Here is a 23832-nt window from a genome sequence, read left to right on the forward strand (position 1 = left end):
CCACATATCTTGTGTCCACTTCTCGGCGCCTTCCACGTCAACTGCTTAGGTCTCAACCGCAATGACCTTCCTGGTGATAGAGTAGCTGTGTTTAAATCTCTGGTGCCAAACACTGCCTGCCGTAAACCTGGCAACATCTAGGATTCAGGCAGTCTTTTTCCTTCTGTTGCAGCTTGGGGCGAGAGATGGGCACATTTTCGTGTGCGGATGTCCAAGAACCACTGGTACAAGGCTTTCTCAACTCCGTCATAAGCAGACTTACTGAGACGACATTCATCAGCATTTGGGTGTTCTTGTGTGTTGTCTGTAATGGCAGACTGATTTTCTTTCAGATGGTACTTCATGTATCCCTCGAAATCTTAAAATGTACTGCAACGTCACTTTTTTCGCTATGCTTGATACGGCACATGATCTCAAGTTTGTCTGAAAGTGGCAAAGCTTGCCGCTGTTCGTCATTATCTTGCTGGATGAAGGGCTGGAAAGCAAATGAGCAGCAGTGCAGGCACAGCCAAAGTTGAGAGAGCAGAAGAGCAGTGACAGCAGCATGACTAGCAAATATGAATGAAGAAAACATGGAGGACGACTTCTGTTAGCATTCTTAGGCTGCTGGGCTGCCAGTCTTCTCTCAAAGCCAGTGTGATAGGACCGGAGCTGCTCACACGTACTTGATCACATGGTATGCAGCTGCCAAATAGGAGCACTGCAGAAGCAAGGCTGGCTGAAGGCAGATTTCAAAGGGCTGTTCCCGCTCTTCCTGTGTTTCATGGGTTTCACTGAAGCACGGCGGGGCAGTGTGGTTGCCTGGAGACTACCTGGAGCCAGTGCAGCAATGTGATGGTGGCCATTTGGTGACCGATCCTGGGCGATCAGAGTTCGATATCCTATGTGTAGTTCGCCATAAAAGTTTTACATGCATAATGCTAGAACTTATGAGTGTTTTGTGTAAAGCATAATTCATTCTATACAGGTTTGACTAATAACATACCAGATTCTAAAGCAGATGTATCATTCTTCTTAGAGGGGCACCTCTTGCGAATGGCGTAATTGAAACCTGTCCTTTGCTGTCATTGTGTACAGGTCACCTTGGACGTGCTCAAGCAGAAGCCACCGGTGCGCTCCAACAGCATGCGACGTTCTTTGGATCCCAAAGTTGGTGGTGCAGAGCCTGCTGCACCCATGGGCACTGCCACTACCCTTGGACTGCCACTTGTTCGAATACGCTCGCATTCTTCACCCCCGGAAGACTCAACACAGCCTGCTAGTGCTGCTGCTCCCAGAGGCAAATATGCTTGGTTACTGTGTAGCGACAAGAAGGAAAAAAGCGGGGGTGAATAAAAGAGCTGATGAGTGGAAAATAGCATGCTTTCCCACAAAGCTTTTTTTTTTTTACATGATTTTGAAAACTGCAACTCTAAAGCCATTGTCAAATGGGTAAATTTGGAGTTGCTTTGGATATATGCTGCTTGACATTGGGATTATTTGTGATCAGTTGAACAGGATATTCTAGTGGCACTTGTTGATCATTGTACTCTTTCACTTCGCTTAGTCTACAGCCTCTATTACAGTATTTCGTGCGCAAATGTAAATGGAACTCAAAAGCTTGATACAGGCATTTTTAGAGTTGTTTTTTCTGAGGGTGCATTGCTGGAGTGTTTTTAGGGCTCACAATTAAACTGCCTCATGTAAGCTTTGTACTTATCCTATACGCAGACAGGCATTTAAAATGGAAGTCTTATTGCTTTCATTCACATCTTTAAGACTGCATTGAGGTAAATATGTTGCTATGGTAAGAAGATATTGTTTCACAAGCTTTTCTGCAGCAAAGGTGCAGCATAGTGTCAGTGATATGGTCTAGTTTAATACCTGATTCTCCATAGTTGTCTTCAATTGTTAGCCTGTGAATTGCTGTAACCGCGAGTTTCAGGCAACTATTCAGAGTGATTGCGTGTTTGTAAAGATCTCTCAGCAAACTGAGTAGCCTTAGTGAGCAGTGTCTGCTTTAACACTGTGGAATTGACAGCACAATTTTCCCTTGTCTCTGATAGGTATTCTGAAGGTTCAAGCTGGACCTCAGCCTGTTGTGAAGAGTATCTTAAAGCAGGAGCACCCTGAAATCAAGGAAGATGTCAAAGGCATTCTGAAGCCAGAACAGCCTGCAGACAGCGCACCCGCTACTCCCGTGAAGCCCATCCTGAAACCGGAGAAGAGCTCTCCCGAAGTCGAGTCTCCAAAAAGCACCAGCAGCGAGTCCTCTTCCGAAGAAGAGGAGGAGGAGGAAGATGAAGAGGAGGAGGAGAAGGAGGAAGAGGAAGAGTCGAGTTCTGAGTCAAGCTCAGAGTCATCGAGCGAAGAAGCCAGTGACACTGAGGACAAGAAAAAGATCCTTCTGGGAGGTCAGCGGCATCTGGTGATCGCACAGGGCTCTTCGCCGCAACCTGGTCGCAAGGTGATATCGAACCCGGCTGTCCAGAGGAAACTGAATGCTTCACTTCGCCGCAAGGAGGAAGAGCGGTGAGGGAATACTCCCATTTCTGATCTGACTCTTGCCTGCTTGTGGCCCTTCCTCACATTGCAGCTCTGGTCCCGTCCTGTTTGCCAAGAAATGCGGGACATGAAACTTGCTTGCTCGCTTGCTTCCCTGCTACTGCCTTCCTGCATGCAATTGTGTGCGGGCACGCTTTGTGTTGTGGGCTACGAGATTGCTATGGTGTCGGGTGAACAACTTTTTGCCAACTTTTGCATCGTTCCATCATCTGCCTTCCAGACTAAGCTGGTCCCTTCCTATGTATCGACTGCTGAAAGTGGCTGCTTTTGGTAGGCATGCAGGTTTTTTACTTTTTGGACGTGGATCTTTTTGGACATAAGAGCGTGTATCTGTGCTTTTTTTTTTAATGGCTTGTTGCTGGTATGCATGACTCTTGATTGATAAGTGCATGTAAATTCTGTTTTAGTGGTGGTAAGAGGTAAGGCTTTTAATATTTATGATTGCTGTGGTAAGTCTCATCAGCTGTGTGCTGCTTAAGCTATTGTTGTACAGTTTTCTTCCTACAATAAATTCTTTTTCGCTTATGGAGCCACTTGGTTGTCTGTGCTCCTCTTTTTATAGAAGGCAGTAACAAGAGATGCCAAGCATAGTTCAAATGGTGCTTCAAAAAGGCCAGATAACTCTATGTAGACATTGTAGTGGTTCCTAGATTTAATAAGAACTATGGCTGCTCTGTCTGTATGTTTGCATCAGTATTTTTAAGCAGTAATTGCATATTTAAGTCTTGTGCCTATGCCAGGTCCAGTGCGATGCTAAAAAGTACCCACTAAAGAATTTATTGAGGCAGAAGTTTTTTGGGCTCAGCAGATATTGCAAACAAATTTTTGTTTCACTCATTAGCAGAATTTGATATTTGTGAGGCCTACCAGGCATTCAATAAAGTGGTAATCTCTTATTAGTAGTAGTAGTAATAGCAATCAACTTTTTTTTTATTATTTGTAGACTAATACCTCATTTACAATTCTTCGAATAACATTTGTTGTGAGTGAAAAAATCTAATCACAGTTTGACTTGGCGTTTACTGAATTACTGAATGCTGTCATGAAGCTTTGTAAGGTGGCTAGATGCCTCCTTATTGGAGGAGTGACGTCACCGATCTATTAACGGCGAGGCAAGGCCAGGCACTGTTCGCAAAACTCAATAAGACTGCTCACAAAACTGGCACAAGAGCAGCAACCCGAGCTGTAACACGAGCGGGACCACCCCACAAAGGCGCCGGTTTTGGAATGCCGCCCCAAACGCATCGTTCACACGTAGCCCGCGTAGCCCTCGCGTATCGGTTTCGCCCGACTGCAAGCCCCGTGATGGGCCGCATCCACCCAGACGCGGTCGCGAAGGCGCGAAAAGGCGGAAACGAAACCACGCCGTTAGGTGGTGCACTGTGCGCGGTGCTGTTGCTCGAGCTGGCCGACTTCGAACCCGACGTTTCTGTCGTACTTTTTTCTTTTTCTTGCGGCCGTCGCCGCGAAACAACCGCAGCAGCGCTCGCGGGCCGCAACTTCGCCCCTTCTGCTACCCTCCACAAGCCGGGCCGCTTCCGTGCGCATCTCACCGCGGTGATCTAACACGAGAGGATCACTGCCAGTCAGGCTCACAATTACCAGCTGTTGACTGCATCGTGGCACAGGGGCGGATAAATGGGGATTAATGGGTGCTGCACCTTGCATTGCAGCAGGAGGGTTCTGTCCTTCGTTCGCCAGCGCTGTAGAATCTCATCGCGCGATCTGCGCTGCAAGACTGTCGCGATGGCGGTGGTGGTGGTGAAAAGCCTTTATTTAATGAAAGAGGTGAGGGCTCTTTGAAGAGCCCTGCAATGGGTGGAGTCCTTATTCCGGGACCCTATTGGTCGAAGCCGCCAGCTTAGCCCTCTTGACCAAAGCCTTTTGGGACTGAAGGTCCGAACAGCCAAGCAGGGCCGCCTCCCATTCCTCTCTGGTAGGGTTGGGGTGGGGGGAGAGAGCTGAGTTGCGCTGGCAAGCGCAAACCATGTGGTGGGTGTCAGCCACCTCCCCACAGTGTTTGCACCTGCCAGTGAATGCGGGATCGAAGTGTTTTAGTACTGCCAGGCACAGCATTGTGTTCGTGAATAATCGGAGTAGAACGCGTTCGTTTGCTTTCCCCATTCCCTTTGCATGGGCCGGGTAGAGGCGATGCCTATCCTTATAATAGGATGTGATAGCTTTGAAGGAGTGTAAGTAGCTACCTTCAGGTTCCAGGTGCTCAGGAGCCAATGGGAACGCCCGGTGAATGAGTGCTCGGGCCGCGGCGTCTGCAGCTTCGTTTCCTGCTAGGCCCTGATGGCCCGGAGTCCAAACCAGGCAGCGGGGTGTAGAATCGGTATCCCGGCTGCAGTTCCTTAGTATTCGTTCAGCTAGTGGATGGCCGCGGCGACAGCGTCATCGCGGGGCGTGCGTACCGCGTGACGCTGAGCTGGGGTTCACGCGACCGAATCATTGCGCGAAGTTGCCGTGCTTCTAGGACGGTGAGGACTGCGTTATCGGCTGGCTAGCTTCTACTCGGTGCATCGGCATCCCTATCGTTTGTGAACTTCGTTGGGTGGTCAGTTTTCAATTTTCTCTCAATTCAATCAATTTTTTCTTCTACTTTGTTGATTTCGAGCATATTTTTATGCATGTACAGATGAAAATCGATTCCGTGACCTCCTGCTCAGTAGCCGAACGCCGTATTTGCTGAGCCATTGTGGCGTATCACGGGCCAGTGTTCTAGCAAGCTCTCTGCGCATGCGTGATAGGACGCGGTGCCTGCATTGACTCCGAAAACGGCCTTCGCATTGCACTTTCTGCCGGACGTCAGTTCCTGCTGTGACGCCTTCAGAGGGCTCGGGGAGGAGTGTGACACAAAGCGCCTACTTTGGCGCGCGTGGTGCTTGTCAAAAGCCGCTGTCGTGGTTTTCTCCGTGCCGTCTTTGTGCAAGGGCATCGTCCGCGTTTGCTGGCGAGATCGTTGCTTCATTCCCTTTTGTCTGGCGCCTTTATAGCGTTGAGAAATAACCGCCGACACGTCGTGCCGTGGCGGCGGCCCGGGGCATACATCTTAGCGCCGCTTCCGTTATTTCTGTCTCTACAAAGCTGCCGTGATTGAAACCTTGATTCGCCGCTTGCATAATTCGTTGATTCACCTCTGGAATCTCGTTTCTCGTTGCCGGAGCAGTCGTCTCCCAACCGACACACGCAGGTATTTGCGTTCAGGCTTGCGGTCTGTCCCGAATGAAGGGCCTTTCCAGGATCGACTCCGGTAGGGTAACGAACGCTTCAATGCAGTTCAGATGGCAGCGTCTTAGGGAGATGTGCAGGAATGGGGGAAAATAATGGTGCGGCATGTCATGCTGTCTTTAAAGTTCACAAGTTGCACATATGTGCTGCGCGAGGCGCCGTAGTGGAGGGCTTCTGATTAATTTCAACCACCTGTGGTTCTTCGGCGGGCTCTGATATAGCACAACACACGGGGTCGTTTGCTTTCGCGTATACATCGAAATTCGACCGCCGCGGCCGAGGTTTGAGCCCGCGTCCAAAGCCACTGAGCCACCGCGCCGGAGGAAGGAAAATGTTCGGGTGATGTGTGCACATCAGGGTGACACCCTTGGTTCCATCCGCGATTCGTTTAGGCATTTGTGGACGCTGTTGTTCTTTTACGTGTCCCGTAATGCGTTGTAAGCCCTCCGAGATCAGACATCATCCAAGATATAGCAGGTATAACGGAAACGGTGCAGCTTCTCTCGAAACGTGTACGTATTTTCAGATGTGGTGTGACAGTGGCCGCGATTAAGGAACAACCGCTCAGCTTAAACTGCGTTCGATATTACGGCGAATGTCACTTTATTTGCGATTTTTTTCCCCCGAATGAGCACGCTCGGTCCAATTCTGGTAGCCGACGTCCCTAGGGCTTCATTTTACGGAGCTCGTAAATCGAAGACGCTGTGCATGCAGTCGTATACGTCGTTCTCTCGGGTTCGTAATAGCTCATTATTTTGACCGCCGGCATCGTTAAACGAGTTTCTGCGTGCGCCGTCTGCTTTTAATTGTCGCGTATTTTTGGTCGATTCGATCGGTGCACTTCCCCTGGAAGTGCGGCGCGTGCGGACCGGACGACTTCTCCATTAGCAGGCTGCTTCGCTCCCTTCAGCCGCCTGTGCTCGGCGTCGCGGCCATTCGCCGTGATTGCCGGCCCCTCAAGTTTAGCAGCTCGAACTGCTCCTGCAGCGGAGGAATACGGGAACTCGCGACTCAACCCGCTGCTCGTCCCGCACTGTCCTCATTTCGAGGCGGATTTTTTCTGCGATCTTTTTCTTAGTTTAAAAAGAGTTGACCCGTATTACGGAGGTACGCTTCCGCATGTGTCAATTGTCGTGGTGGGAATTCGTTGAGCCTTAGGCTGCAGTGCGTGTGCGCGTGCGATCACAGTTAAAGGCACCCTGAAATGATTTCGATAGGCATATTCTAGTGCAACAGATCTGTAGAGGTGTTTTTTTTTTTTTTTTGCGGGGTATTCGAGTCAAATTTGAAAATGTAGCTCTGCGTGGACCCTGTAATTTAAGGTAATTTTAAAAATTGTTGCTCGCAACTAATCGGTTGCAAGCTATTGCGAATAGCGGTTTTGTAAAATGATTTGGTTGCGATGTATTGCGAGCAGCGATTTTTTAAAATTATTTCTAAATTATAAGGTCCACGCAGAACTTTCAGATTTGACTCGAATTACCGGCAAAGACCAGCTCTACAGATCTGTTGCACTAGAATATGCGCACCGAAATCATTTCAGGGTTCCTTTAAAGATATCGGATCGCCAAGGCTTTACATAATTGGCCACAATTTCGAGCGAAGGGGTGCCGACCTCGCTGGCGTGCACCTTCAGCGTGCTAGGTTATTACAACTTCGAGTCTACTGTACAGAATAATAATAATAATAATAATAATAATAATAATAATAATAATAATAATTGGTTTTTGAGGAAAGGAAATGGCGCAGTATCTGTCTCATATATCGTTGGACACCTGAACCGCGCCGTAAGGGAAGGGATAAAGGAGGGAGTGAAAGAAGAAAGGGAGGAAGAGGTGCAGTAGTGGAGGACTCCGGAATAATTTCTACCACCTGGGGATCTTTAACGTGCACTTACGTCGCACAGCACACGGGCGCCTTAAGGTTTTGCCTCCATCGAAACGCAGCCGCCGTGGTCGGGTCTGAACCCGGGAAGTGCAGAATAAGAATTTATGCTTTTTGTCATGCTGTACTTTAGCGATGGAATCGCCTGATTGACTCGCTTTGTTTTCGAATACAAAAAAAAAATTACTAGTACATTTTTGAGGCTACCCGACGCGTGGAGACGGGTTTGAAGAGAACGAAAGACGAGAGAAGGAACGTTGAGCTGTGTCCAGGAAAAAACTGTTACCTTCCGCTTCATACGTGTATGCGGAGAAGAATCTACAACTCGCGTGCGTAAAATTAGCCGCACAACCTTGCTTCTTGCCGCCTCGTACCTCGGCTTTGTTTCATGTAACTATCGCGGCCATCTTGATCTGTGGAGATCTGTGCACACCCAGCCCAGTACGCATCACTCTGTGGCCAAAGTGCAGAAGGGCAGGAGGTCTTCCATTCTCTACTAGTGGAGCAGCATCACCCGGTTAGGTTGCTGCAGTCAGCCTGGTTTTTGTTCTTGAATTAGCGGCCCACCTTTTTCAAGATGGCGGTGTGCGCCGAACGAAGTTAAAATAGTTGTTGAGGAGATGATTTTCTACGGGGAAAAAAATGGAGTCTGCGTTTGCTTGACACAATTTCGAAAGCAGTAAGATGCGTCGCTTCCAGCTTTCCATTCGGGCACAAGTTCCGTTGCCAAGCCAAGACGTTCCCTCTGTGTGTGTTCGTACGTAGTGGTATACGTACTGTCTCTCTCTCGTCTCGGTCTCTTCCCGTCCGCCGCGTTGGGCAACCGGCAGAAGGGCACGACACGGGGGCTGCGTTGAGCGTGGAACCCCGTTGCAGCAGCTCCTCGCCTCTACTGGACGCATACAATTCGCCCGCCTGGGCCTCGCAGCCTTGACCAGCTGCCTGCTCTCCAGGCGTGTCGCGGCAGCGTGGGTCACGCGCGCGCTCTTCGCGTTGTGACGTGACCTCCGCGACTGGCTTTGTTTTCCCTTTCGTCTTAATCTGAACGCGCACTGTGCGGGGAGAGAGTGCCGGACGGACGGGCCCCCGGGATTGAATATTGCATTTCTCAATGGCCGCGTGCGAGAGCGTGTAATTTCTTTGCGTTTCATTCGTGGTTGTTTAGAAACTGCGCGCTACGCGGAGCTAGCCAGATGGGTGCGTCATAAGGTTTATGAAAGGGGCAGGCCGTTGTTTGTGTGCATGGAAGCAGGGAAGGTGTAATGTGGCGCTCTTGAATTCGCTGCGGAAATTGCGGTCTTTGACAAGCGCTGTTTTCGAAGGGAGGTATACGAAGAAGAAAACGTTGCACTAAGGAGCAGTGTGACAGTCTGCGTAATGACTATGCATCTTCTCTCTGGTTCCATCATCGACGAGGCGTGGTAGCGTGTGCAACACTGTATTTACGGTTCTGTTCATTTTCCCTTTAGGATACGCTTTTACTTTATGTGTAACATTTCTCAGCCACTGTCCGGTGTAGTATTTCCGTGCATGGCTCGGCCAAGCCCCTACTTGTTGAAACCGTATGTTTAATTAGCCAAGTTCGTCCATCCTGCTTTGTGCCCTGCTCTTATGGCAGGCCTGCCCACGCCGCTCGGTGTCCGCCGGAAGTTTTTTTGTTCCTCACTCCCGCAGTGTTCCTGTATATGTCTGTTGTGCGTATTTGCGTTCCTGCCTTGTTTTCCACGCAGCGCAAAACGTTTCAAAGCTCAACTGTCATCAAGACATTTGCTCTTTTTTGACGGTGCAAAAACGCTGGTACAAAAAAAAAGTTTATGCTGAGAAGGCTGCACGCATACACGAGGCTGATAAAGCGAACGTAGCTAACGGTTCTGAGGACAATCGGGGAGAAATCGGCGAGAACAAATGAATCTCCATTCTTCCGGGAAGCAATGTCGTGTCGAACGCGTGTCGAATGAATGAATGAATGAATGAATGAATGAATGAACTTTATTTCCGACATCGAACGCGTGTGGCTGATCTCCGGATCTTGCTTCCAAAAACCGCGCCCTTTTTCGGCCGTCCGTCGCTCTCTCCCAACCAGATGCGCTCGCCGCTTCCCTGCGAAGCCTGCGGAGCGCCCGCGGAACGGCGCATCTTTCCTTCTTTTTTCCTCCTCTCCTATTTCACCTCGCGCCGACCGCGGCCGCCGAGCCTGCGCTCAAAGCTAGCGCAGGGCAGCATCCGCGACGGGTCTCGGGACTGGCGCGGTCGCGCATCTCTCCTCGCAAGCCTTCCGTGGTGCGTCGTCCACTTGTGCGTGCGCGCGTTCGAGAGGCGTTCCCCCGTGCTGCTCCTTGCCGCCTGCCAAGGTGGTGTTGCCATGTAGTGTGTGCTCGGTGGGGATGACACCGTGCTTCGTCCGTGTCGTTGCCGCCGCCGCCACCTCGACCGCCAGCGTGCTGCCTCGCCGACCCGTCGACCTCCGCAGTTGCGATGCTTGAACCCCTGTGAGTGACTCTTTCTGCTCTCTTGCCGCACTTGTGGCTGTGGCCGCGAGCTTGTTTCATCCGTTGTCACCTTCGACTTCGACGGGAGAGAGACAACCCAAACAGAACACGCGGCGCACAGCGAGAATGAAGCTGCGATCAACGTCGCTCGCTCGTATCGACGTTCTAATTTGCCCCGATTTTGCGCTCCAGTGTCCTTGGTGCACTCGTGTAGCCTGTGCGCGTGCAGTGCAGCTGTCGCGGCGCAGACTGTCCGTGCTGGACCGCCGGCTCTTCCGTTTGCCTCGGAGCATATTGTCATCACGTGCAGTCGCGTAGCGTACTACACAAGCATATGCCGAGCCCTCCTTGGTCGTTCGTTAGTTCGGAATATCTTTATGGCGTTCTTCCGCCCGGTCAAAAGCCCGCGTAAACGCGAGCCGCCGCGTTTCTATCGGAATTTCGTGAGATAAGGCGGCCAAGTTTTATCGTGCTTTCTGGGACTCGACGAGCATCGGCCGTCAGTCCGTCCGCTGCACCTTGGAGGTGGCCGCCGCTGTTTTGCGGGGTCTTTATCGCTCGACTCGGCTGTTTTTCGCAAGGACTTCTTTGTTTGCTTACGCGGTCCTCCGCAGCGTCGAGTATACAGCGACGAGGGCGCGTCGCTTGAAGCCCATGTTATGCCCTCCGCGCCGAAAGCCGTTGGAGTAACGGTGCAGACTTGATCCTCTATTGCGGGGTTTTCTTTCCGAGCACTGAACTGACGATGAGGTAGGTCAGTAAAGTCCCCTACGAAAAGGCTTGTTTGGATGTAATGATCGCGGTTAAGCTTCGTTTCACTTGCGGGTAGAACTTTTGTTCGAATAGTTTCCCAGTGTAGGCAGTTGTGTGCGCTCGGAACGAATGTTTTGCGATCCACTTTATGGAGAAGTAAAAACGGGCTTGTTAAAGGCACGGCAAGCTTTGTAGCTGGAACACGTTGCACTGAATTCAGATAGAGCATTGTTGTCGCAAATGATGTAACGAACCTCTTCTTTCAGCAAGCAGTGAAGTCCTCGTTATCGCATTTTGCGTGCTATCGCAGCGGTGCTTCTTGAGAAGGCAAAGCCTGAGTCATGGCGAAAGCGCTAAGCAGGGGGACAGTGCCATGGCGCTTTATCTAAAAAAAAAGTGGTATATCGAATCAACCGAGCTTCCCTTAGTTGCATTATGGCGTCACTTCGGCGCTGGCCAAGATGCAGCATTATTCGACTTGATTTGCGATTAGTCGCACAACCACAGTTTACGCGCACGCGGTTGCTTTGACTATGATAAAGGGCCTGTAGTCGTTCTTCCCTTGTTTACACGCTAGACGGCAGTTTTGTTCTAGCGACGAGCTTTGTGCTTAAGAATACATTAGCACGTGTAGTAGTAGTGGTGGTGGTTTTATTAAATAATAAAAAAGGAAGGAAAAAGATTTTTGCTAGCACGTAAACGCTTCGGTCCTGTATGTCCTGTTTGTTCAGACTTGCCTACACAACTTGAACCGCGAGTCCCTACTGACTAAGGTTTTACCACAGTAACAGTCGGCATTACTGGTACAACTCTACCCACTGTTCTCAGTAAAAATTGATTCTATGGATTTTTCTGGCTATGTTCACGTTCGCCCGCGGCAGCCAAAGGATTGTTCATCGGCGAAAAAATTGGGTTTACACTCGTGACGTCCTTACCGAAAAGAATGGTTCCCTTCGTTTTCAAATGAATAGAGGTGTAGCGTAGCCTCTGAGATCCGCAAAAAAAAATCGACGCGGACGCACGCATTTCACTCGCGAAATCTGCCGCTGATGTCGACCCCTGTATTTGCGGTGAGAGTGGTCTCTTAGTATTTAGAACGCGGTATACCCTGCCGATAGAGGCCGCCTTCGATTTCTCCTCAGGGTCTCAAGTCTCGCTTGCGTGGCTGAGGTCATCGCCACCCAATTTGGTTCTTTAGTAACAATCCTATGCCTCCATATGATGCTTGTCCTCCAGCAGCAAAGGACCTATTTATTGATGAGCAGACTGCATTTACGTTTTTTCCCGCCTCTTTATTCAAACTCACGACGCCAAGATCGGAAAGGACTCCGTGATCACCGCGTGGAAGTGAATGGCTGTTTGGCCTAGCCTCAACGATCTGCGCGAAAGAAAGGAGGCACGCAGTTTACTTGCAAATACAGCCAGTGACAGAGACACCAGTATTTCCTTTTCTCACCTCTTGTAGATTATGCGGGCTCCATTTTCAGTTGAAGTATAGCGTCATTGTCGTTAGAGTGCTGCTGTCTATCCATAAAGACTAATAGCCTTCGATTTGTACTCGATGTCCCATTACGCATGTCGACATTCAACTTTCCAGGAAATCTGAAAGCCTGCGGAGGAGGTCGTTGCCGCTGCTGACGCATTGCCACTGCAGTGCTGGCATTGCTGTAGTGTATCGACACTGGCCAGCTTAATTCGACGTGTCCCTTTAAGAGCGTTCGCAGAATGCCCGGTCACCTGGTGAGAGTGACCAGCTACGTCTTCGCAGCGCTCGGTTGCGGGTGTTTGTTTGCGCAGGGTGGTGTCAGCGTTCCCTTTCCTTCTTTTGTCCCGTATGGGCCACGCTGTTGTTGGGCGCTCCATTGTCTCGGCGCCTAACTCAGTTGTCGCCGCTCGGGTCCATAATAAGATGCTCGTTTCTGCTGCCCCCCCCCCCTCCCCTTTCACCACCATAAACCCGCCCCTGCCGTCCCGGTTAGCTCAGTTGGTAGAGCGGCTGCTCCGGTGTAGCGGTGGTCCCGGGTTTGAATCCTGGACCAGGACGAATTTTTCTTCAATTGCGAAGTTTCTGATAAAGCTGTGTAGCTTTCCTTTGTAGCCGTGTGGCTGCGCTTTGGTGGATGTCAATGAATAATTACTCCATTATTACAAGTCTACTGCACCTTGGGGGATTCCACTAAACATATCACCAACACTGCCATTTACATTTCGCAGCTGCTGGATTCAGTTCAAAGAAAATATGCTCTGTGTTTTTTCCCCCCAGACTTTCACGCCAAGGGTCGAGGAAGGTGCAGTCGTGGTCAAGTCTCAAGGCCGTAGCGTTCAGCTTCAGCGAAGTGAATGTCCTTGGAATGTTCCGTGTAGCGGAGCATTCAAAACAGAAGTCAAGCAGGAAGCTTCTCTGCCTGCTAGAATAAACGTTCTGCTAGCATTTCAATGTCATTCGGTCTTTAATAGTGCCGTATGGCACTGTTATGCGTCTAAAGCGAAAAAAAAAAGCCTTTGGACTTAAGACTTGACCAAGTTTGTGCGGTATGTCCAGATTTCAAATTAGTGCGAATGACGAAGCGCGGGGCACTGGCTGAAAATTCAACTCACAACTGCTCTTACTATAACGAAAATTGGGGGAAAAATTCAAAATTGTTTTTTTTTGGGGAAAGGAGATGGCGCAGTATCTCTCGCATATCGGCGGACACCTGAACCGCGCCGTAAGGGGAGGGATAAAGGAGGGACTGAGAGAAGAAAGGAAAAAAGAGGTGCCGTAGTGGAGAGCTTAGGAATAATTTCGACCACCTGGGGATCTTTAAGATGCGCTGACATCGCACAGCACACGGGCGCCTTTGCGTTTCGCCTCCATCGAAACGCGGCCGCCGCGGTCGGGTTCGAACCCGGGTACTCCGGATCAGTAGCCGAGCGCGCTAACCACTGAGCCACCGCTATAACGCCATCCTTGTTTCCTGCCTATTATATACCAGGCGTTTCAGAGAAGGTGGTCACTAATTTTTATAAATAAGGTTTTTGAGGTAACGCGATGCAATTTGCGGCATAGTACTGAGTGTTGGCGGACGTCAAAAAACAGGTGAATCATCTTAACTAGCTTAGTGTTAAGATTAACTAAATTCTAATAGTTACCTTCTTCTAACCTTTACCAATATGCACCTGATTGCAATTGGAGATTTGCAGCTGGCTGTGGCACGACAACGCTGTGGCACGACAAAATTGGGCTATTTTGAGTAGTTACGACCACTGGAGGGGTTGCTTTGCCTGCATGTTTTCGAAAGCGCATGTATCTTCGCACGATGCAGCCAAATTTTGTCGAGCCACAGCGGCGAGAGTAATGGCGTTTTCGAAATTCTAAAAACTATATGGCTATTATTGACGGCCGGCTACAAATCTCTCATTGCAACTATATGCCAATTGTTAATAGTTAAAAAGTTAACTATTAGAATTTATTTAATCACTTATCTAGTTAAGATGATTCGCCTTTCTTGACGTCCGCCAACGCTGGCACTACTATGCCGGAAAAAGCTTGTTTACCTCAAAAAACCATATTTTTAAGCACGAGTGATCACCTTCCCTGAAACATCTGGAATGTAGTTACAGCAGATATTTTTGCTCTTGTGCTACTCCCGCAAAACATGTCGGCCTTCTTCTGAACAGCATCGATTAATTCGCCGTCAAACGAACGTATGTTTGACTCGTGTTGTTTTTCGTGTATGGCGATTGCCAGCTTGACGGTCATGAAAAACTGACTGAAGCCTGCTCTCGCGTTCGCGTATGCGTTGTTCCACCAAACCGAACGAATTCTTCCTTCTTGCTCTCTCTCCCCTAATGCTGATTGGCTCAAATTAACTCCGCCTCGCGTTATCCTCTCGTCACCTTCTTGGGCCCATATATCTCCCCACACCCTTCCGTTGCTCGCTGCTGCAGCCCTGGCACATCCACTAAGTCCTACCGCCTGCTTCGAGTTTCTCGAGCGTGTGAAAGCGCTCGACTGTCTAAGCAGCGCAGTAAAAGAGCCTTCTCCACTCCGTGCCCGTACGATGGTATATGCCACCGCCAGTCGTAAATCAGGCTTTAAAGCGCAACACTTAAGTCCGTAGGGTCTTTCGTGTAAGCTCCTCCATAGCGAGGCCAGGAGCGCACCACACACGCCATCTTCTCCGAGCGTATGCTCCACGTGGGGTGGGCGCGATGAACTCGTACTTTCGGGGGACAAACGCAGAGCATCCTCCTCCAGTTTCAGGCGCTGCAGAGCAAACGTCAGCCGAGCCGGCGGCGGAGGAGGAAGAGGAAGGGCGCATATTGGTCGCGGGGGCGCTTGGCCTCTTCCTTAAATAGGCGCGTATTCCTTCCCCCCGAGAATGCGTCCCGCCTGACGACGACCACCTTCGAGAAAGTCGTTATATACGTCGAAGCACGAGGAAAGCGAAACGGGTGGAGACCTTTTGGGGGGCTGCGTACTGTGCGAAGAGAGCGAGCATTCTTCCATGCTGCTGCGTCTTTTTTGCAGTCATTATGGAGTGCCGACAGGACGAGGTCGAGGAATCGACAAAGAGAGAGAGGGGGCAGGCAAGTAATAGGAGCAAAAGCGGAGGGTAGTACGTTCCGAGCCCCGCTGTCTATTCAAGCAGCAGCCAGCGAGCGGGGAAAGGGTCGGTCGACGGCTGGCCTCTTCGGCGTAGATTGTGGATGGCGGAGCGCGCGTGCTCTCGTCTTCGTCAGTCGGCCCTTCTTCAAGTGGCGGCCTTTATTCCCCCATTTGGCGTCGTTTCTTTTGGTGCGCTTCTCTTTTTTTTTCTTTTCCCGGGGACCGCTTCGTGACACCTCTCTTCCCCCTCCCTCGCACCCCTTCTCAGTCGCGCCTGCCGCCTTCGCTCTGGCAGGGCGGACGTCGGCCCGCTCTCTTCCTCGGTCGAGTGTTTGCGGGGTGTTTCCGTTTATTTTTTTCTCTTTGCCATCGGCTGTTCTTTGGCCTTTCAGGCTGGCTGTGCCACCCGACTCTCTCCCGATGTGTCAGGCAGTTCCCATTTTTATGTATTTGCGAGGGCTGCGTTGCCTGTTGGTCCCTTCCTCTCTCGTATCATGGCTCGTGCACTAGCTGGCAACCAGACACATTATATCGGCACTCTGGTCTCGTCTGGTGCCTGCTTGTTCTGTTTGTTTGTTTGCTCCGTCGGGTGACACGAAGCGTGGCCGGACCACCCGCGCTTTTCTCCACTGCGTTTGTCTCGTGTTACTCTTTCAGGCCCGTCGCGTTGACTTCACGGCATTGTTTGCTGGAGTCGTCGCGTTTGCTTAGCGGCTGATGCGTCATGCTGCCCAAGGTTGCAGGTTCGATACCTACCAGCAGCTCCCGCTTTACGGTGGAGGTGAGGTGCAGAAATTAACGCGATCAAAACCTACATCAGCTGCTCGCCATTAGCTCGTGTTGTGGTAGACGTCGTTGAGGGGTTCTTCGCTGTTCTACGAGGGAAAAAAAAAGGTGAAATTTCGGTTATGAAAAGGCGCAAGAAGCCATGAATGTGGCTTCAAAACAAGTTTTTCCGCGCTTTTCGGGCGTCTACTCTGCATATATGCTGTCAGGCACTCTTCATTTATGTTGCCTAAAGAGCTGCGGCTTTAGAAATACAGTTGCTGCGAGGGCTTCCAGCCGCTGTTCCAGCTAGAAGAGGTGGATTCTCACGTAAAGGGGAATGCAGCCGCGGTGGCTCGGTGGTTATGGTGCTCGGCTGCTGACTCAAAGGACGCGGGTTCGATCCCGGCCGCGGTGGTCGCATTCGATGGAGGCTTAATGCTAGAGGCCCGTGTACTGTGCGATGTCGGCGCACGTTAAGGAACCCCAGGTGGTCCTTCACTACGGCGTCCCTCATAGCGTGGGTCGCTTTGGGACGTTAAACCTCCATAAACCAAACTCAAAGGGGAACATAAACGGTGGTGGGAGGCAGGCTCGTGCATTGTTTTGGAGAAGCATCGGGCGACGTAAGGGAAGGAGCCGAGTGAGTGGCCGAGGAACTGCATGCAGCGTTCGCGGGCAGCAGACACGGACGCAACGGGTGCGCGAGCAGGAAGGCTGTTAATGAGCGCTGTAGTTTCCGTCTTGGTGCCCTGTTGCGTCACGAGGCCATTGTGCAGCACAATTGCAGGCAGCACTGGTGCGTTTCGCGTAACCGTCGAGATAAATGCGCGCCTCTGCAGGGGTTGGCCGTTACGAAACACGATACGCAGGCACTGCGCCGCGTGCTGCTGTTGCTGCTGTGCGGGACCCCTTTTTTCTTTCCGCGTTCGCTTGTCCTCGTAAGCGCGTCGTGCCTACGTATCGCGATACACGGAAGCGAATTGCTCGGCACGGCTTTGCGACGTCCCCCGCGCCCGTTTTTTTTTTTTTTTTTTTTGCGTATTACCGTATTTATTCGCCTCTGTACACGGACTCCTGTTGAGAGATCACTACGAAGTCTCGGAGCACTCGAGAACTGGTGTGTGCGCGTGTGGACTTGACCTTTAAGATGATCGGCGCTGTGCACTGGCGTGAACGCAGGGTCGCGCTGCAGCCTTGGCGTAATTTCACTGTGCGGGTCAAAAACACAGTCAGTCGAACTGGTAGTCGTTGTAATGCAGCGTGTACGCAGCATTCGTACAGCCTGCGAGGGCTCCTTTTCGTTTCTGTTGCATGAGGTCTGCTTATTTCGGGTGACCGCGTCTTTTGCGCATGTGGAAAAGAAGGTAGAATGGGACGGTCGGTCATGCGCTGTTTAATTATGCACATTTGATTAGCGATGTCGTGCCGGCTAAGCTACGCGCGTAGCTTATGGGCCATAAAAAGCGGGCGGAGAAAGAAATTACCCGTTGTTTTGCGAGGTCTCCGGTAGAGGTCGCGGCCCGTGACATGTCCTCTGAGCATTGTGTAGTGCATGCGAGGGCACGCGGCGGCAGACTTGGGTTACGGTCTGAGCATAACTGTTTCCTCGTTATTGTTCGTTGGTCAGTTTCATGCGAACACGGTTCGCCGTGGCTGAACCAGCGATATTGCACGTTGTCGCTCTGCAAGCTTTTTTTTTTTAATGAAATAGCGTAAGTCAATGTGTCGCCTCGCTGACCCGCTCTGCAGCGTTACCGGCGCAGGTATGCAGGAAAGGGCAAAGTTGGGCTGGTACCAGCACTGTTTGACCTATACAGCATATCAGGATATCTGGCCGCATTTGCGTATTGTTCGTTAGCGAGTCTGCCCGTTGCCGCGTGGAAGTATCGTGAATTTTTGGCGGACGCAGACTTTGAAAGAAGGCGTGTGCTGCTGCCTCCCGCGCATCGCACTGTCGTGTCGGCGTGAGCGTGCATCCGTGTTCGGCCGCCCGGTCAGCAAGCCAGCCACCGCTGTAAGAAAGCGCGTTCGACGGGCCATGAAACGGGCGCGTCCTCCCCGTGTAGCGGGGCCGGGCCGGCGGCATCGGCGCCAGCGCGCGTTCGCGGCTGGCCGCTCGCTCCGCCAAGTACTACTACGCCGTTGGAGGGGGAGGCGGACAGCGTGAACGCGCGTCGTTCCAAGTTCGCCGCCGGTCATGCACCCCCTCCCAGGTTCCCGCACGCGTCCGACCAAGGGGCCCATCTCGAACGAACGTTCGGGTCCCGTGCGCGCGGTCGCCGCCTCCTTATCGCCTTATCGCCGCCGCACTACATGTATTGTCGCTTCGACCAGCGAGCGAAGCGGACGTGGTCCGGGATCCCGGGTCGGGGAGTGAAGCGGCGGGGGAGACCAGAGGATCTGTGTCTCGATAATAAATTGGTTGTTGACAAGCGTGGAATGAGCAGTCATGCGCAAACAGTTGCGTAGTGTGACAACACGCCACAGGGTTTCCTACAAACTGCTTTTTCTATTAAACCTTATTCCAGAGAGGCGCCCGCCCCGACGAGTACGGCATCTAGTTCTTTGTATCTATCGTTCACGGCCACGAATGTCATTTCTTTTGTCGCGATAGCCGCCGCGGTGGCTGAGTGGTTATGGCGCCCGGCTGCTGGTCCGAAAGACGCGGGTTCGATCCCGGCCGCGGCGGTCGAATTTCGATGGAGGCGAAATTCTAGAGGCCCGTGTACTGTGCGATGTCAGTACACGTTAAAGAACCCCAGGTGATCGAAATTACCCGGAGCCCTTCACTGCGGAGGGACCCTTCACTGCGGCGTCCCTCATAGCCTGAGTCGCTTTGGGACGTTAAACCCCCATAAACCAATCTTTTTGTCACGTCGTGCTCGCCCTGGCGTCCGCTTACTCTCTCTGCGGCGTAGTGGGAACACCGTCTGGTGTGCCATGGACTGTGGCTGTTTTATTCTCTTGCCGCTGTGTACAGGAGCAGGCACTGTTAGTTCGTGTATCGGAAAGCGTTCGTTCCATGCCGCTGTTCGTTGCTGGGCTTCTCGGATTCCCCCCGTGTGACGCCTGTTGTCCCTTTGCCTAACCTTGATTCACTCGCCGCATGACGACGGTCTCGTCCGCCGGGCGCCACCTAACGGGCTTCGCGCCCGCTTGTCGTGTTGTTCGATGCGCGGTATACTACGTGGGATATCGACCGTGCGCTGCTATAACTGATCCGGAACGGGTCCGGGAGACGAGGGCTGCGCGCTGTAGCCGCGCATCGTGCCGGGCCACTTGTCCGCTTTCTGGTGAGGAGTAAAGCTGGCCCCGAGCTAGAATGTCGCGTCTTGCGTGACCGATATATTTATAAACGTAATCCTGTCACGGGCGAACGCTGCACTCTCCCTTGTGTGCCCAGACTGCTGCAGCCTTACGTGTTCGTAGTGACTACGGCGTGTGACCCGTCGACATTTCCCCTTGAGGCGCCCGGCACAGCCGAGTCGGGGAGGGGGAGGGGGGCGCTGCGAAGGGGAGACGATTTTAGCTAGTATAAGTGGATTGGAACGCAGAAGTACGGTACGTGATTAGAGTTCGACGTCTTGCTGTCTTTGTCGTCCTCTTGTTCTTTAACATTTGTCGGCATTTAAGTTAATCATTCGAACCTGTTGTGGAGTTCTCGTGATGGCTTAATGTCTTTGGGAAACATATGCGAAACCAGGGTCCGTGTTGTACGTAGTATAATCTTTCGTTTCCCTTTCGTGTAGTCGTGGCGTCAGATGTGACAAAACCAACAGTGTTGGTGGTGAAGCAAACGAGCAGGCGCGGCTGGTCAAGACGCGGCAGCACCACTGGCCACCCTAGCGCCGCCGCATCAAATCTGCCCATGTCAGGGATAGGGCCAGTTCGTCGCATAACCATCCTCCAGCGCGGTAAGGGCGTGGGGCGCGTTTACGCGATTAAGTAGCGTCATCGTCGTTTCTGCATCGGCCAGCGTGAGGTCATCCTCCGCGGCCTGCGTAACTGGGTGCAGCGACCAATGGCAAGTGACCAAACGAAAGAAAATCGAAATGTTCCGAAAATCTGCCACAGGACCGTGTGACGATTCCTCTGCACCACCTTCACTCTTGAAGCCGAGCGTATTAGTGGCGCAGTGCGCTTCAAGACTATTAGATTACACCACCCTGAGCTGGGTTGATGAGTCAAGCGGAGAGAGGCCCCTCAAAAGCTCCGTAGGTTCATTTTCCCCCCTGCCTTCTCATTTCTCAGCAGTATCTCCGTACCAGTTCTTTGCACGTCTCTGACCGCGTGTAGGGAAAAAGAAAAGGGGCCTACTTTCCGTACTCTTAGACTGATGCTCGCACGTGGGTCGCCGTCAAAACGCCACCGCCCTGCTCGTCTCCTTCGCGCCGTCATCCATCCATCTAGCGGGTTATTTCTCTTTTCCCGCCCGTTTCTCCGGTCTCCCGGGGGCCACCTCGTCTACTTCTTCCTGCTCCGATTTCCAGGGTGCGACGCGAGAAGCCCCCGCGCCTTCCCTCTCCTCCGCCTCGTTCCTGGGTGTGGCGCGTTTGTTTGAACACTTCCTCATGTTTACGTTCCTCGCTAATGCACGGCCCCGGAATCACGTGTGCCGTTCGCTCCTTCGCTGGCGCAGTGGAGACGGGAAGTCTTGGCGGCGGCTGCTCTGCCGAGGATTTCCGATACAACCCCCCCCCCCCCCCCCCCCCCCCCCAACCCGGGTCTTTCTTCCTGTGAACTTCCCTTCCATTGTTTTCGTGCTTCTTTTTTTCGCAGTTGTCGTTCGTCGAATCATTGAGCCATGCCGTGCCGACCACTAAGCGACCTCCCGTGACTCCGTATATCTTCCCGCAGTTTATTCGCCGTGTCTACCACTGCGCCGTCGTTATACGGGGACTGCATTGTTCCCGGCTCTTCCGTCGGGGCTTCGGCTCCGCTTGGGCGTCGTACATTCTCTGGTTCGTCCTTGCCCCCGCTGCGGCCTTTCAGTGCGTGTGGTCTCCGCCTGTGGCGATCACGGAAGAAACGTGCAGCCAAGGACTCGTCGTTCGCATTCAGTCCGTGCCCACGGCCGACGTAGTCAGTTCCTGGGTCCGTTAACTTTGCAAAATACTCTTCACGCATATGGGAACAGGGCTTATACGTGTCTGAGTCTTACCGTTAGCTGCTCCTTCTTCGGAATCGTCGGTACACATCGCTAAAATGCGTCTTTAACTCCTGTTCTTGTGGTTGTTTGCTGTTGGCAATAGCTTCCTAGCTGGAAATCTTGTGTTTTGCACGGAGGTAACATAAGTTTGCGTAGCGCGCTGAGCAGTTCCAGTAAGCGATGAGCGAAGTTGCCTTGTTGATGCAGAATGCTCGCGGTGACGGATGGGGATGGCGTTACTGCAACGTTGGTTGAGTAAATGCTGATTTTCTAACTATTCCCAAAGCGGCGCCACGACTTTTTCCTCGTCGGATCAGCTTTATGCTCCCAAGACGTTTGCGTCGCTTCCTGGTCGGTCCATCCTGCTCTGCCATGACACTTTTACGCATTTGTTTGTTTTTCAGGCCGCTGCTTTAGGGTTAGTAATAGACTGCAGTTCCGCCTTTGCCTCGGCGGAATACTTTACTTGCTTTTTCCGGGACTACAGGCTGACCCCTCACTTTCACTGCGACCCATTTTGGAAGTGACTGACGGCTTAAAAGGCCTCGCAGAGAGACGCCGTTCCAAGAAATTGCCTAACGTTCATTAATTCCCTCGCGTTTTGCTCCTTCGCTGCCGCGTTACACCCGGGAGCACGCTTGTCTCTAAGCGCGCCAACTAGCTTCGAGGGTGAGGACTTTCATCGGAATTTCAAACGCGGGTGCGCCTGAAGCGGGTGGCGTCGGGTCGTCGTCGTTGCCAGGCGTTGATATCACGCCCGTTTCACCCAGTGTATGTTTGTGAGTATGGAAAAGCGTCGAATTCCGGAAACTGCCATCGGCGACGTCGGCTAGGCTGCAGCCAAGCCGACGTCGCGCCCCGCGGCGATGTTCGGCAGAGCTTGCTTGCTTGTGCGAGCCGGTGGTGCGTTCACCTCCCTGCTATCCGGTTCTCACGTGGAGAAGGCGGGATCCTTATGGGGCTGTACGCGGTCAGCCATAAACAACTTTGCACGGTATACTCGCTATGTGTGCTATTTGCCCGCACAGCCGCCCCCTTGAGACTGCCCTGCGCTGCTCTCTCGCACGCGAAGTCTTGTGGTAAACAGGCCCGCGTATATGCTTGTGGGCGTAGACGGCGAATGTATACACACGAGACTGGAGCGGCGACGCCGTGTCCAGACGGTAAAGTGCGCTTGTTTGTACACGTGCGTGCACACGGTCTGCACGAGAGTGTGCATCTTTGGCCACCAGCTGCGTTCTGGAATACTCCTTCCTGTGCTTGCGCTGTGTGTATGCTACGGCGGGACTTGAATCACGGCGAGGGGGAAAGGGGGGAGGGGTTATTTGGTCTCGTAGTCGGAAGGTGCAAAGGCGTAGGCGCTATTTATGCGCCTGCGATAACACTGCTGAGTGGAAGAAAAAAAAGTAGAGCTTCGTACTGAAGACAATTTTGTGCGTCGTCCGTTTATAGCGCTAGACGGGAGTTCAATCTTTTCACCACAACGTTGACTGCGTTTCATAGGTGTTTAGAGGCTTTTGTTTACTTTTCGCTCCCGAGAAGCGCCGATAATAGCGAGGTCGATGTGCTTCCCACGCTTCGAAACCGGCCGATGACGTCATACTGGCCAGATGATGCCTAGCTAGCATCATAGACAACTAGGTAAGCTAGCGCGCGCAAGTCTTTGTTGAAATGACTGAGGACGTAATGCCGCACTGTATAGTTCTCGCGAGCGATTGTGAAATCGTTTGACGCTATTTCAGAGCGCGGCTCTTAGGCGTCCGCTCCTTGCTTCCGCGTCCTAGTCGTCGTTGACGTTGTCGGCGTAACCAGTCGTCCCAAGTGGCAGAGCGAAGCGCCACCACGGGAAGGCCCCGGAGGGCGGCTAAAGCGTAACACGCCACCTGCCAGCAGTGAAGAGCTGCGCTCATATTTTGCATTACTTCTACTATCGTAATCGTCTTTTTGTTCTTGTTTAAAACAGTTTGGGAGCACGTGGCTACTCTAAATGTGTGTTCAACTGAGCTAGTTGGTTCACACTTCAGGGTGGTTGCGGCAGAAAGGTTGCAACGAGGACACACACACAGGAACGAGCGAAGAGACGGGGACGAAGTTGCATGTCCTCTTGCCTAAACGATCGGATCGGACAAGACAGCACGTCTGGTCACTACCAGGTATTCCTGGCAGCAATCTATTCTTGCGTTGTAAAGCGTGCAAACTGAACAAAAAAATGCAGAAGTCAACTGCACACGTTTGCTCCCAGACTGCATGAGGTGCAAGTCCTGACAAAGAGTAAGCTAACTGTGTGAACTCACCGTCAGTCCCCTTTGCAAGAAAAGAAGTCTTTTTTTTTTTTTGCACGAAGCCCCTGGAAGACTAGAGATACTGGCGACGAAATAAAAAAGCGGTGTCCTCTTCATGACCATTCTGCTGCAGCCACC

At 52.0% G+C, this 23832-nt stretch overlaps 1 protein-coding gene across 7 annotated transcripts in view; it reads left to right on the forward strand.

Annotated features, from left to right (window-relative positions):
* LOC144125615 (uncharacterized) overlaps positions 1-23832 on the forward strand; it is a 272073-nt gene that overhangs the window by 201327 nt on the left and 46914 nt on the right. For all 7 annotated transcript variants that reach the window (XM_077659145.1, XM_077659149.1, XM_077659146.1 and 4 more), the window contains 2 exons: positions 1078-1279; positions 2046-2511. In XM_077659145.1, coding sequence (XP_077515271.1) covers positions 1078-1279; positions 2046-2511 — 668 coding nt within the window. The remainder of the gene's footprint in view (positions 1-1077; positions 1280-2045; positions 2512-23832) is intronic.

This window comes from Amblyomma americanum, chromosome 3, assembly GCF_052857255.1.
Source record: "Amblyomma americanum isolate KBUSLIRL-KWMA chromosome 3, ASM5285725v1, whole genome shotgun sequence".
NCBI classification, from domain to species: domain Eukaryota; kingdom Metazoa; phylum Arthropoda; class Arachnida; order Ixodida; family Ixodidae; genus Amblyomma; species Amblyomma americanum.